The sequence below is a fragment of the Rhinopithecus bieti genome, unplaced genomic scaffold (genome assembly GCF_001698545.2).
Source record: "Rhinopithecus bieti isolate Rb0 unplaced genomic scaffold, ASM169854v2 scaffold_18921, whole genome shotgun sequence".
Classification (NCBI taxonomy): Eukaryota; Metazoa; Chordata; class Mammalia; order Primates; family Cercopithecidae; genus Rhinopithecus; species Rhinopithecus bieti.
Window position 1 is genome coordinate 3,390,935 of NW_016810178.1, and position 16,170 is coordinate 3,407,104.

General features: G+C 38.1%; 1 protein-coding gene across 1 annotated transcript in view; it reads right to left on the minus strand.

Moving 5' to 3' along the window:
• The window catches only part of PKHD1L1 (PKHD1 like 1), a 168,107-nt gene extending 152,523 nt beyond the window's left edge, over positions 1–15,584 (minus strand). The window contains 5 exon segments of the mRNA XM_017891546.1: positions 552–609; positions 1,632–1,740; positions 2,697–2,841; positions 13,443–13,532; positions 15,430–15,584. Of these exon segments, the coding sequence (XP_017747035.1) occupies positions 552–609; positions 1,632–1,740; positions 2,697–2,841; positions 13,443–13,532; positions 15,430–15,502 (475 nt within the window). The 5' untranslated portion in view covers positions 15,503–15,584.
• Between the last annotated feature and the right edge of the window lie 586 nt (positions 15,585–16,170).

A 16,170-nucleotide genomic window follows, 5' to 3' on the forward strand; every position in this document is an offset into this window, starting at 1 on the left:
TGCACATGTACCCTAGAACTTAAAGTATAATAATAAAAATAAATAAAAAATAAATAAAAATAAAAATAAAAAACAACAAAAACAAAACAAAACAAACAACAAACAAACAAACAAACAAAATTGGTAGTGCTTTCCTTTTTTTTTTTTTTTCAGATAGGGTCTTGCTCTGCCATGTAAGCTCAATCATGTCTCACTGCAGCCTCATACTCCTGGGCTCAAGTGATCCTCTCGCTTCAGCCTCCCAAGTAGCTGGGACTAAAGGTGCATGCCACCAAGACTGTCTAATTTGTTTATTTTTATTTTTTAGAGACAGGGTCTCATGATGTTGCCCCGGCTGGTCTCAAACTCTTGGGCTCAAGGAATTCTTGCATTTTGACCTCCCCAAATGCTGAGATTGCAGGCATGAGCCACTGCGCCTGGCAGATAGTTATTTTTATAATGAAAAAAATGCTATTTAAAAAGTGCAGGTATTATACTAATTTTATATACTGAAAAATAAACACATTATTTACCATGAAACCAAAAGTTATTTCAGATGTCATGTAACAGACCTGGTGTTCCAGATAAAGGTGTGATGCTTCTTATTGTTGGGGTCCTAAAACTTTTTGCCTATAAAAAGAATAATGTCAATATGCAAACTTATCTCTGTTTTGTTTCTAGTTTTGTGAAATAATTTCTTACATTATTAAATTTCAACAATATTCTTAATGTAACTGTCTTATAGCAAAGAAGATAAAAATAAGATGAACCTAAGAGTTCATTTAGAGGGTAGGATTATCATGGTTTTGCTTCTTAATAGCTATGGGGCTGAAAGAGAAGGGAGGGAGTAACCAAGAATGGTGACAGGTTTCTAGCTTGAGATAGTGAGAAATAATCAGAGAAAAAGTAGATTAAAGGAGGAATACAAAACTGCAGTTTGAGATATGCTGAATTTAGGTTGCTTTAAAGCCATTTAGGTGTGACATACCAGAAAACAAACCACAGTTCCACATCTGGGGATAGAGAAGAAAGCCAGAGATATCTGGGAATCATATTTGGTAATATATTTTGGAATCAGAGAAGCTTCTTGAAGACAGATGTCATTATTGTTTTCTTCAGTATTTCATCTTATATTAGAACATTGTAGTACTCAGTAATTGACAACTTAAAACTAATATAATTTATTAAAAATATAAGGGATAATGCTTAGAAGAGAATATATAACTGCTACTACTTCTATTTAGGGCAGTTAAATTTTGAGAGGCTCTTACACCGCATGCAGGTACATTTTATCTCATTGCATTAGAAATTATGTAGAAAGGAAAGGTAGTTACTTCGATGAAAATAGGAAAAGGGAGAATCACACAAAGAGTAGAAGTAGAGATAAAGGGGAAAATATGAACAAGAAAACATGTTGGAGGTAAGAAAGTTTAATTTAATAATAAAAGTAAAAGAGGGGAAACAAATCAGAAATAGCAGACATTCAATTACTGTGGAAGACAATTTAAATTGAGGGAAATTATCCTTTGTTACATGCTAATGTATTTTTAATGTGGAAATACATAATCTGTAAAACTATAAAGTAAAAATTCAGCTCTGCAAGAAGGAAAGCAAGATCAACTATATAAATTGAAGAGAAGATTCCTACATACGTTGAAGGTACATGCCCAGCTGTTGATGTGACCTTTGCAGGTGTTATTTTCTGTAACAGGAACCCCGTCCACACTGACTCTAACAGCGTAGGAATCTTCTGGCATTGCCCTATAAGGAAAATGAAGAATATATGAGACATGCAATACCTCTCTTATTTAGTGTACAGTATTAATGAAAAATACTGCCCCAGACTGCATGCCATTTTTGACAGAAACTGTCCAACATCATAACTGATATCTAGTAAAGTTCCATTCTATATTATGGAAAAATTATCTCCATCTTGAACTCTTTATTGCAAACTCTAACCTCATGAACTTCAGGCAAATGCCTATTCTAACTATGCACGTTGGTGGTTATTAAAAAGGACAACAAATGTAATAACAACAAATTCAATAATAAACATTTAAAATAGTAATATATCACCTTGGTATAATCAGTTATTCCATGCTTTGCTTCTTGAAAAGTACTAGTTAATCAAGCTTCCCCTAAGTAAGCTTTTCCTGGTGAAGAACAGTCATCAAACCTAACATAAATGAAATCCTCTAGAATATGTGCTATCTGTTTCTAAGGTCAATATTGAAAGTTGCAATTTTAAGTGATTTTTCCTAAGTTGCTAATAACATACATTAATTTGGGCTGATAGTAAAGAACTTGAAAATGTCACTTGAAATGTCACAATACAAAATGATTATCTTTAATCTTAATGACTATGTGAATATTTTGAACAAAATTAATCAAATGCAACAGAAAAGCATAATTTTGGTATTTTAAGACACATCACTACAATTAAATAGTAGTCATTTATCTTCTAAAAAAGCTCGACAACAAGGTGGTAGCTCTAATAACATGGGAAAAGATATAGAATATGTTTTATCATGCCAATTATAATTGAATATAATAAAGGCATAAAATAGTCTAAACATCACAAAATGAAAATAATAACCTATCATCAGAAAATATGACTTATAATAGCCAGGGTAATAAAACTATTATAATACTAACATTCATAACTATAATTTCTGACATGATGAAAACGATTTTATTAAAGATACTTTAAAACAGACCTAGTATAGCATGTAATTTGAGTTGAATGACTTGCGTCTTTTTCTACATCACAAGTAATTGACTGGAAAGAAGAAACTAATTGCACACTGTTTCCCAACTCAGCATTATCAACTCCATAGTTAAACTGGTTTGCTTGAGAAAAACCTGGAAAAGTAAGAAGATGTAATTATTATTAATGGTATTCTATTATTCTATCTTCAGAGACCTAACAGTTGTCACCTGGTATCAAATCATACAGTAAATGATTTCATAAACAGTACTGAAGTAAGCAGTGAACCTATTTCATATTTATCCTTATGATTGTAATCTTTTTTGAAAGCACAAAATTTAGCCTTTATTTCATTTACTCATAAACGTATTGCTGGAGGATAGATAGAGTCATCTCTTAGCATTCATGGGGATTGTTCCAGCATCCCCTTGGATAACAAAATTCACAAATGTTCAAGTGCTGTAGTCAGCCCTGCAGGACAAGCATCCAGATTCCACATCTGGTGAATACTGTATTTCCCATTCGCAGTTGGTTCGATTTGTGGATGACAGGCCCGAGGTTACAGAGAGCCTACTGTGAGCCTACATAGCACCAGATTCTATATCTGGGGTGATAAGTACCATGAAAAGGCAGGCTAAAAGGACTAAAAGAGTAGAGGAGGAGAACACTCTTTTATAAAGGATGAGGTATTTGTTTTAAGTTTCTACAGAGCAAAATCTGAGGTGAGGATTTGCCAGCACATAATTTATTTGGGCAATGAGCTATTAGGTATGAGAGAGAGCAAAATGTGAGGAAAGAAAAGCTGGGCACCGCCGAGGACAACTGGGGCTCAATATTGCTGGGATTTCTAAGGAACATATGGCACATCTTTCCAAATCAAAAAATCGATGGCAAGAAGCATTTCTTCATCAGATCTGGTCCCCATTGGTAGAGGCTTCTCCCTGGGGGAAATAACTTTTTTTGCACTTTCACACTGCACATAGGTATATGTATATGAGTTCCAAAGTCTGGAGTTACTGCATTAGGCAAGTCCTTGAATAACTGACAAAGACATGGCGTTAGAACTCAGACAAGAAGCTGGAAGCATAAGTTGAGTCAAAGTACATAAGGAACTATTTGTCACAGCTCTAACTAGAATTAGAGTTAAGAAAGAGAGGATGTAAAGCTGAGTATAAAAGGCATCTGATACAGTTTATCCACTATATCACACATAGCTACTCATGGCCTACATATTAAGCACAATCCATCACCAAGTCTTTGAGATGGTAGCCAGCTGAGAGCTCTACTAAGATTTAATACAAGAGTGTTAGAGGTAGTCAGCTGAGATCTCTGCTAAGATTTAATACAAGAGTGTTAGAGGTAGCCAGCTGAGATCTCTGCTAAGATTTAATACAAGAGTGTTAGAGGTAGCCAGCTGAGATCTCTGCTAAGATTTAATACAAGAGGGACAAGCTTGTATTAAGGTTAGAGGGACAAGCTACAGGCTATACTACTATATAACTACTCCTAAAACTATAATTAATTTTCACCATGTCCCCTTGCTATCAGCCATTGTAGATTTCCCTTACCTGCAGCCAGCACTGTAGTTAATGGGGTGACACTAATGTTCATCCTGGAGAAATAGGAGCCCCTAATTGCCTTGCCCTTGTAAGGTGGTGGTTGCTGCAATTGGCTGTTCTCAGTAATCACTGGATATGAAGCCAAGAAATATCCCTATGAATACCCTGAATTCCAGACCTACTCCTCCTTAACTACATTAAGTTAAAGCAACCCTATTTCTTTATGATAATTAGAACTGATTAGCTCTGGTCATATACCAAATAGGTTTGATGAATTCAAACTGAGTAGGCAATGGTGGTAGTTTCAGTTCAGTGGAATCCATATTGTGACCTATGATGGCAGCATTCTTTACCTGGAAACTAAGACCACAAATCCAGCAGAATGTAAATCTGCAAAGGCAGAAAGCACAAATTCAATTTCTGGATAACAGGGAGTGACGGTGAAGGGAAGCAGCCCTTTATTTCCAGTTCTATGCATCTGTCTATTACAAAACAACAGCATATGTCTGTCACTGGTTCAATGCATGTTGTGGAGGATACCATCCCACCCCACAGGATGTTTTCCCCCAAGTTGGCATCTTGGCCACAGCTTTAACAGGCTGTCCCATCATTCTACTAAGCCAGATTTCATGGTCATGTGCCCAGTATCACAAAATTTTCACTATAAAATACATTTCTTGTTCTGAAGCAATATTTTATAGAATTCTGTGGCAGTATATCAGGTTCTATAAGCTCTCAGAAGATGGTGCTGACAGAGAACTGTGGAAAGAGGAAGCAAAGCCCACAATTGGAGTGTCAGTTCCAGTTACAATCAATCTCTGCTCTTTCCATGGGAGAAGGGAAGTGCTGTAATCAACTTGTCACTGAGAAGCTGAGTGGACTTTTTGAGGAGTGGTACCCTATTGAGAGCTCAGTGTTGGTCTCTGCTGCTGGCAGTTCAGTTATTCAGCAATAGCAGTAGGTTGTTTAGTCTGGGTGAAAGGGAGTCCATGCTGTTGGTCCATGCAAGGCCTACACCCCATGATCATTCTTCATGGGCCCACTGCACTAGCACTGCGGTGGCCATGGAGAGAAGCTCCTGGATGAATCATCCAATTCATCTGTTTATTCCATCTCCTCTGTGGGGGATGTTCTCTTGTGGGAGTTAACTTGAGACACATAGATCTGCATGCTTTATGCTCACTATTATGAGTCCCTTCATATGCCTCTTTCTAAGACATTCTAATTTCTGATCTTCCAATCCTGTTCCCTTCAGTTCCTAACTAACCAGTGAAGTCCTTTTCGACTGCCCAGGAGCCCATGCACATTCTTACCATAAATCACTTTTCCTGCCTACAAACTTACCAACTGTGTCTACTGATCATGGCTCTGCCTATCAGGGAGGTTGACGGTGAAAAGTGACTTAAGAGCCTTAGGGCCACTTTGCAGCATTTATGACTGAAGTCAGAGGTGATACCATGAAGATGTGAAGTGGAACACAGGATGTATATATTATAGACAGTCATGGAAGTTTTTCAGAGGGAGCAAGTCATGAGGATATCTATGGGAAGTGAATTTTTGGTAGAAGGAACAGGATGTGCCAAGGCCCTGTGGTGGGACCATGTATGTGGATTCAGATAATAGCAAGTGTGGTTGAAGAATTATGAGTGAAGAGAAATGATAGGAGAGGAGACCAGAAATGAAGGTGCTTAGGCTATTTTTAAGCGTGCGGAATAATTGCAGGCTTTGAAACAGGAGTGACATCATGTGACTTACAGTGTCTAAGATTCACTAGCTCCTGTTCTGAGAATAGAATAGGGGCAGCAGTGAAGATGGTGTCTCAGTGAACAATCGGATAAATAATGGGATAAATGGCATGAGTTCAAGAGAAGATCAGAAGACAGTAAAGTGAAAAGGACAAATATTGCTAACATTTTTCGGAGTTTAATTACAAACAGGCAGATAAATGAGTTGGTAGCTGGAGAGAGGTGTGGAGCAAGGGGAAGGCTGATGATTTTTCTTTTACTTTTTTTCAGGTGGGCAGAATAACAGTATATTTGCAGGCTGATAGGATATCTAACAGAAAGAGACAAAAGGATAATATGAAGTAGAGACAAAAATTACTTTAATCTTTCTATAAATATATGAAAATTCAAAACTACATTTGGAAGCAATTAAATATAGATTAAGCCTTGTATGCCACATAAGAATATTTTATATTTTTGAAACAATATTCACTTTTGAAATAAACCCAAGAAATAAAACCTGTGAATGACTTTAGTGTTCTATTAATTAAATCCTATAATTAAATGTTCTCCTAATAAAAGTGTTGAAAAGGTACTTATACTGTTCTAGTTCACAAAGTAAATTACACACATCTATGGAATTTTATATATTATACTGCTTTGGAATAAAGTTAAATGAGGAAATAAACAGTTTTTGCCTAGATTACTTCACTATCTAAAATTCCTAAATTCTGAATTCTAACAGTATGTAAATTTTTAAATATTATTTTTCCCTATCACAGGTTCTTAACAGTAAAACTCTACCTTAGGCAAATTAAGCAGTAGTATTATATTTGAAACTATGAAAATTTTCTTTTGCACTAGCAAATTTGTATCCATGTCATTGTAAATTTATAAGCTATTTAAATTTCATAATGTAATTATCTACAGACCATATCATCCCATAATACAATAATAAACTTATCATCAATAAACAAAAAAAATGGTAAACCCAGAGATGTAGATTTAACTCTTTAAATGTCGTATATAATACTATTTACAATATGACAAATAGCGCTATAATATATTCCATTTATAATACTAATGTTATAAAAAGATAAATATTTGTTACCTTACAGTGTTAGCAGTTTTCAAAATGTTTCAACAAAACAATCATTACTACAATATGTGCTCATCTTCAACAACCTTTAATAGTTGAAGTGGCAGAATTGGGGTTGCCAGAAGATATCTGTGGTACAACTGCTTTTTAAATTATTGGGCATTTTCGGTTTTGCCCAAAGGTCTGCTAGACAACAGGAATGCTTCTGGTTTCTTGTAGGCCTGGAAGCAGGACTTCATTGTGCCTGATGTTCAGCAGATACCAAAGCCTCTCACTGCCAGTTCTGGTAAAGCTACGTAGCAGGAGCCCATGATGTTTAATTGAAAGGGCTCAGATTTTGGATCTTGACATTCTGGCCTGGAATCCCAGCTCTAACACTCCCTTGCCATTATGACCTTGGACAAGTTATAACCCCTTTTAGTCTAGTCTCCTCATCAGAAAAGTGGCCATAATCTATCTTAATGGATTGTTAGGAATAATAAAGGATCATTTACGTATAATGTTTAACATGGTACCTGGCTTAATAAGATATCTGCTAAGATCTCAATAGATACATGCTCCTATTATTTGTCACCAAAATCCTGCGATTTAGGTTAATCATCAATATCCCTTTTTAAATATAACACAGAGGCTGGGCGTGGTGGCTCACACCTATAATCCCAGCACTTTGGGAAGCCAAGGCGAGCAGATCACCTGAGGTCAGGAATTTGAGACCAGCCTGGCCGACACGGTGAAACCCTGTCTCTACTAAAAATATAAAAATTAGCCAGATGTAGCGGTGCCCGCCTGTAATTCCAGCTACTCGGGAGGCTGAAGCAGGAGAATCACTTGAACTTGGGAAGCAGAGTTTGCAGTGAGCCAAGATCACGCCATTACACTCCAGCCTGGGTGACAGAGCGAGACTCCATCTCAAAAAAATAAAAAATAAATAAAATAAAATAACACAGAATCAGTAAGTGGGTAGCTGGGATTCAAACACAGGCTGTAGACTTCCTCCAGCCCTTATGTTCTTAGCTCCTAGGCTGTTCGTTCTTTGATATGTTGGAAAAGTAAGCAGAAACTCAATAAAGGGTAGAGAGTTTAATAAATATCATTTTATTCCTCTAAGCTTAACCAAATAACTCATCCAGCATAAGCTGAAGTACAATATAAATACCAAAGTCACATGTGAGAGACATTTGCATTGGCTTTGCAATTTCGAATCTAGAAAGGTAGTTATTACTAAAATGGAACTGTGAAAAGACATGAAAACACTGCAAAGCAAGTTACATGTAAACCCACTCTTAGCTTTTGGCAACTTTTCTCATCTTTGGTGCTCACATTCAGTTTGGAACACACAGAAGAGCTCCTGGCAACCAACTAAAGAACAGAAAGTTTTACTTGTGGTGTATATATATTCCTATCAGGTACATGTCACATCAATGATAAGTAACGTTTATCTGTTCTTCAGCATTCTCAAGACAACTACCATTCTGAAAAACAATGCCAACAAAAGATAATATCATTTTCAGCTTAGGAGTTACTATAGTGTTAAATATATACAGCATATGTGAAGAAGTCCTAAGAGTAAAATCTATGGGAAAATAATAAACCAAATCAACAATAATTCATAAATATTGTTATTAATATTGCTTTAAAAAGTATATAAATATTTCTGACTTTTAAACTAATTCCAAAGAGTTAAAAAGAAATACAAAGGAGTCTTCTTTTTTAAAATTTTAGCTTAAAAGTATAATTCTAGGCCAGGTGCGGTGGCTCACACCTGTAATCCCAGTACTTTGGGAGGCCGAGGCCAGTGTATCACCTGAAGTCAGGAGTTTGAGACCAACCTGGCCAACATGGTGAAACCCCATCTCTACTATACAAAAAATTAGCCAGGAGTGGTGGCAGGTGCCTGTAACCCCTGCTACTTGGGAGGTTGAGACAGGAGAATTGCTTGAACCCAGGAGGCGGAGGTTGCAGTAAGTTGAAATCGTGCCATCGCACTCCAGCCTGGGCAACAAGAACAAAACTCCATCTCAAAAAAAAAAAAAAATTATAATTCTAAACAAATGATTGAGGATAAAAACACCACCTCTGGAAGTACTCCAAGTCACAAAGATTACAGGAAAGGCTGAGTGTACTCTGGAAATGGAAAAGGATGAGGCTTTGGATGGAAATTCCTGACCTGTTAATGTATTTTTTTAAATTTTGCATAAAAACTGGAGACAGGAACTGCCAGGCACGCAAACGTGGGTCTCCTGATAGCAGCAATCCAAAAGCAACGCCTGGGCTGCTATCGCAGAAAATGTCAGTGTTATTAAAGCCAGCACTTGTCATGAAGAATGCAGGCTGTTTTGTTTTCTCTAGTTAAAAAACATAGTGTTGAAAATGTATTAACCTACTTAAAAGTTGCAGCATTCAAAACAATGGGAAAGAAAGATAGAGTGTGATAGATGGAAGACAACAAATGAAGAATTAAGCCAGACCTATAACATAAATGCAAATAATAATACAAACAAAAATAACTCTAATGTATAGAGTTTATACTATATAATGGATACCTTAGATGTATCATCCTTTTCAATATTCGTAACAGTCCTAAGAGGTAGGAATTAATAGTCCCTTTTACTGATGAGTAAGCTGATGCTTAGCTAAGTAACTTGCCCCAGTCACATGATATGAAATGGCAAAGGTGAATTGAAAGCCAGTCCTATTGAACCAAAGTCCATATGCTTTCTGTAACATTATTAAAAGTATGTAATTCAACACTTCAACAAAAATGTGTGTGCCAGAAATTGTAGGGGAAATAGCTAGAAAAAGGAGCCAAAAGTACAATATTATTCCTCCCCTCTTACTGATTTTTTAAAATAAAAACAAACATGATAAATATCAAAGAAGACAATTGAGAAATACAAGGTATGACTATAAAATAACAAAGCCAATATAATTACAAACACTCCAGAACTTATCAAAATTATAATGCTCTTAATCAAATTAGTCATCTCAGAAGAAGGTATAGTAATTTCTAGAAACGTGACATTGTTCAAAACACTTTGCCTTGGGCATCATAAGAGTAAAATTATGTATCTATATCTCCTGAAGCATAGTCTTGTGGGGTTTTGTTTTTAAAGCAGGGTTTCACTCCATCACCCAGGCTGTAGTGCAGTGGTACAATCATAGCTCATTGCAGCCTTAAACTCCTGGCCTCAAGGAATCCTCTCGCCTTAGCCTCCCAAGTAGCTAGGACTACAGGCATGCAGGCCATCATGCTGGACTAATGTTTTAAATGTTTCATTTGTAGAGACAGGGTCTTGCTATGTTCCCCAGGCTGGTTGCCCAGGATAGTTTCAAATTCCTGGCCTCAAGTGATCCTCCTGCCTTAGCTTCCCAAAGCACTGGGATTACAGGCATGGACCAATGTGCCCAACACAACCACGGCATTTTAAACAAAGTAATGCTGTGGCAAATGTTTACAAATCAATACCGTACTATGTTTGGAAATAGCCAAAAGTCATTTGGATACACAAAAATGTTAACAGTAGATCTTTCTACTGGGTAGAATTTCAGAGAACTCACTTTCTAAGTCAAGTATTTCTATAATATTTTACTGTTTTATAATGACTTTTACAAAAATAAAACATTTTAAAAAGTAGTATGAAGCCAGTACTTAGATAGTCATCTAGAATTTACAATTCCATTTAGAAATTCTTCTTGTGTAATTGATAAATTAGCACTGCATGCGAGTCTGAAAACAGAGAATCTATCAGACACAACCCTGGTGATTTTCATGAATATAGTCCCTCCAAATAAACTTTAAGTTCATTCATGTAGCTATAAAAGCTCTGGTGTATTTTGCAAATTCATTATCATTTTGTAGATATCATTCTGTATATATTATGGGCACCCAAAAGCCTATATTAAATAGCATTTATTAATTTATTTTAAACCACTTTATTGAGCTATGATTGACATATAAAAGCTATATATGCTTAATGTATACAACTTTCTGAGTTTGGATATAAGTGTATACCCATAAAACCATAACCACACTGGGTGCGGTGGCTCACGCCTGTAATCCCAGCACTTTGGGAGGCTGAAGTGGGTGGATCATGAAGTCAGGAGTTTGAGACCAGCCTGACCAACATCGTGAAACCCCATCTCTACTAAAAATACAAAAAATTAGCTGGATGTGGTGGCAGGCACCTGTAATTCCAGCTACTCAGGAGGCTGAGGCAGGAGAATTGCTTGAACTCAGGAGGCGGAGGTTGTGGTGAGCCAAGATCGTGCCACTGCACTCCAGCCTGGGTGACAAGAGTGAAACTCCGTCTCAAAAAAAAAAAAAAAGTCATAACCACAGGCAAGGTCGTAAACAGACCGCTTGCCTCCAAAAGTTTCCTCCTGCCCTATTTATTTTAAAATTTTTTTTGATAAGAATATGTTACAAGATTTCCCCTCCTAGCAAACATTTAGGTATACAATGCAGTATTGTTAACTATATGCTCTATGCTGTACAGTAGATCTCTAGGATTTATTCATTTTGCATAAATGAAATTTTGTACCCTTTGACCAATACCCCTCCTCCACTTCCTCTTCTCCCAGTTCCCGATGACCACTATTCTATTCTTTGCCTCTATAAGGCAGTATTTAGACTGAGCCTCTGAGAAAGAAATATGAGAACACATTTTTAGTCATCTATAATATGTAGTTAAGGCAGAGGACTGTAAGACAAATCGGGAGGTGTAAGTATCTGCAATATCAAACACATTCAGAAACTGGTACTGATGAGAAAAGCAGAAATTTACCAAATGACACTCTGGGCTTTACAATTAAGAGTCCTCAGCCTAGTTGCCTCAGAACGTCCACACAAGAGAAAAGATTACATTTTAGCTAGATGTAAAAGGATATCTTTCTAAAGAATAGAATGTTCTGGGGTTTTTTTTATGTCAGACTAGGGATGATCTGGGTCTATGGGCTTAAATTCAAGCCATAGTTCCTAGATCAGAAAATGTTCAGGTCTGGAAACAGAAGAAAATGGCTGGGTGTTTTCTTTTTTCTTCTTCTTCTTCTTTGAGATGGAGTCTCACTCTGTCACCAGGCTGGAGTGCGATCTCAGCTCACTGCAACCTTTGCCTCCTGGGTTCAAGCGATTCTCCTGCCTCAGCCTCCTGGGTAGCTGTGACTGACTACAGGCGTGCACCACCACGCCCAGCTAATTTTTGTATTTTTAGTAGAGACTGGGTTTCACCATGTTGGCCACAATGGTCTCGGTCTCCTGACCTCGTGATCCACCCACCTCGGCCTCCGACAGTGCTGCAGTTACAGGTGTGAGCCACCGCTCCCAGCTCTTCTTCTTTCTTAATCTGAGCATTTCTCTTGTGGCATTTGAATTTCTGTTTAAAACCCAGTAACTTTCAAGCATACCATCTTATCAGCAATTTACAATATAAGAAACATATGGTTAAAGCCATCTCTAAAATAATCTTTGACAATTATATTGTTCATGGGTCTTAACTCTAAAAAGTAACATTTTAATCCAAAATATATTGTTTATAATGTGGAAGCATAAACCATTTTAAGCATATCATTGAGAGACTGAATTCTGCAGAAATCAGAAACATTAAAAGACATTACATTATATGACAAAATAATTAAATATCTTTGTTAACTATAAAACTTTTCATTTCTTGAAGACCAAATAATAGATTTTGCTAATATTTTAAATGTTTCTTATTGTTAAAAAATTCCTAAGTATCTGAATACTGGTATCATTTATATTGCAAAGGTCTTATGGCTGAAAGAAACACATATTTCTATTTAACCCTCGGAAAAGCTGTGCATTAAATATATTTACTGATTGCCTTCTATGTTTTATCCTAAGACCAGGCAAGAAGAAGGGGAACGACATATGTTACTCAAACCTTTATGAAGCCTGAGGTTGGGTGGCAGGAGAAGGAATCTAAAGTTTTGTTTTCTATTGCCTTTCCTCTTTCATTAACATACTATTTCTCTATTGTACTCTCTTATCAATATTCTACCCAACACCCACAAATGTTTTGTTTAATCTTAAAATAAATTAAATGTCATTAGACCCATGAAGAATAAAGCAAATAATTGCTGACTTGGGTTAATTGCATTCCTTTTAGTTCAGTCATTAATCCAGATCCTGATGTTAAGCAAGCCAGTATAATAAGAATTCAGATGATCAAGTTGATAAAGACTCTTGGGGATTTCACTAGCTATCAAAGAGGATAGAATTTTACCACTCTGGCCAAGTGAAGAAACAACTCCAGTGGTGTTTGTTTGTTTGTTTAACCATAAAACTATAAATATGAAATAGTCTTGAAAATACCTCAACGTTGGCAAAAAAAAAAAAAAAAAAAAAGCAACCATACCTTCTCCTCTTATAGTCAGCCTTGTTGCTCCATTTATGCTGCCATATTTAGGTATTATTTCTGTGACTTTGGGGATTATTTGAGAGCCATCTGAAAAATATTAAAATATAGTAGAGGTAAAATCACCAAGTTCTTCATTTCAATCATCAACATTTGTAACACATACCACAAGGTTGCAAGGAAAACATCGTGAAGTTTACAGGACTGAAAGTAAAATTCACCCAGGTTTTATTTTTGGCTCTGCCAATGACTTGACAGAGTCATTAACTTAGTTGACACCCACTGGCTTTGTGCAAAGCAGTACCTTAGGTGCTACCAAGAGCAAAACTAACACGTGATCATTTTCATCACTTACCTATCATATTATAAAGCACATATTAAATCCTTAATTTCATGTAGTGTTCTGCTAACTGCAGATCTATAACTATGCTTAATAGCTCACGTAACAGCAGACACCAAGAAGATACAGGTCATTATTAGAGCACAGAAGAAATTCAATGCTAGGTAGGTTGAAAGACTAGACCAGGTACAAAGAGAAATGTTGGTTTTGAGAAGAAATTTTTTTCTGTGAGGGAGTGTGGTTTCAGGAAAGATAATTTCTGGGATCCTTCTAGTCTCCTGATGATAGTGAGTTCTTAATACAAAGGTCACTAATTCATTCAACAAACTGTGTTAGCTTCCTGGAAATACAGAAATGTGTAACAGTCCTAACTTTCCAAAGCCTTAGGTTAGACAGTACCAAGAGACAGAGGAGAGCATAGAGGCTATGGGTGACTCAAGGAGCATTTCACCCACACTGCTTGTGTCGCACTGGCTTCTATAAAGAAGACTTGCCCCTTCCACATTTTTTAGGGCAAATATGAATTAGACTGGGCCCGTCGTCAGAAAGATAAAGATAGTTCTAGAGAGAAGGAACTGCCTGGCTAACAGGGTTATGTGAGCTGCTTCTTTGGAGTACTGCAAATAATTCTTTAAAACAACTCAAAGCTACATAGTGGATAGAGGTGTTTATTTTCTGCTTACACTGTACAGATCTAGTAATTACTGGAATCCTAAAAGAAATGTTCACAGTAGGTAGAAAAATTTAAGTGATGATACAAAGAAAGGCCACAGAAATTATTAATTTCTCGAAATGGATGTATACAAAAAGGCTAAGGGAATTATGATTGACTTGTTCTGTTCTGTCTTAAAAAGGTTTAGAGTGGACTTCACCTATAGTAGCAAAAGCTCTCCAACATAAAGGAGATCAGTTTCGAGGCCCCAGACCCAGTGCCTCTGTACTTCGGGTCTGTCTTTGCCAAAAGCTCCAAGGTGTTCTTGCTCCCACACATTCATATCTCAGGGCAGCCCACAGCCAAGAGTAGGAAACTCCAGCGGGGAAGCTGGATCCTATCTCCAGACAGTGCTGCTGCTCGCCTATCTCAGGTTCATCCTCCTGTTATCTCCACAGACAACTCCAATTTCTTATCTTATCAGTCTCTTCCCAGAGCTCTTCTGGGTATTACTTTGAAGACACGGGGCAGCTGCCCCTAGAAATGACTGACACCTGCCACGAAGGCCCATCCCCGTCCTACTGGGGGTTGTTGCCCTTTCTTTTGTGAGGAAAGCGACCCAAGAAGAATGGAGAAAAAGGGATTCAGGTTGCCTCTTCCCAGTCCCCACGACCCCGCCAAACTCCTTTCACCTGTGTCACTTTGGGGGTGCAGGTGGGACATTTCATTATTCTCGTAGCAGCATTGATGAGTTAAAGGCAATCTCTCGCAATCTCTTTCTCTGTGTCCTTGTCTCTCTCTCTCTCTCTCTCTGCGTGTGTCTGTGTTTGCTAGGCCTGCCATCCAGCTCCCCTGGTCCCCAGGATCGTCATCCAACCGCATGCACAGCCTCAGCCAGGTGCCAGGTGGTCCGGCCTCTCCCAGGACCCCGGGAGCAAGGGTAGTGTCTACGCGGGCCTCTCCTGCTTGCCTCCCTAGCTTGCCCAAAGGGTTACCTGTGCTGGGATCCGCGGCACACAGGAGCAGTCCCCAGAGGCCCCAAATCCCCAGGAGCCACAGGTGTCCCATTGAAAAGCCAGTTCCGCGGAGCTGGTGCCCTCCACTCGCAGCTGGCGCTAGTGCTGAAGCTCGACTCTGGGGACTGCGACTCGCTGGCGCGTCCGCTTTGCCCCGGGAGCGCTGGGGAACCGGGCCGCCCTCCCGTGGCCCGCCCCGCCCCTGCTGTTGGGCTGCGCCTCTGGGATTGACGCGCGCGCAGACACACACACACACACACACACACACACACACACACACACACACACACCCGAGAACCTTCACAGGAGAACTAATCCGGCCCCGAGCCAGTCCATGATAATCAAACCTCCACACTCAAACCCGGGTGCTGCCTTCCCAAGGCTGTCCCCATAGGTGGAAGGGCCTTACTCCTTTTTGGCGAAAGGAATCAATGGTCCTTGAGGTCTTCCTAGATCTCCTTCTCTATTTTCTTTTTGGTTTTATCTTTTTTCTTTCTTTCTCTGCATACTTTTATCTGCTTGTCTGCCTTAGTCATTAATCCTCCCCAGATGGGCCTATAAATCCACTTAATACACAAACCCCACGCGTTTTTACCCCTTCACATTCATATGAGATTGTGCTATCTCTGTAATTGACAATCATAATAATTGTTGACTTCTCAGCATATCCCAAACACGGCGCCTACTGCTTTATAGACAGTAGTTTCAATAGCGGACTGT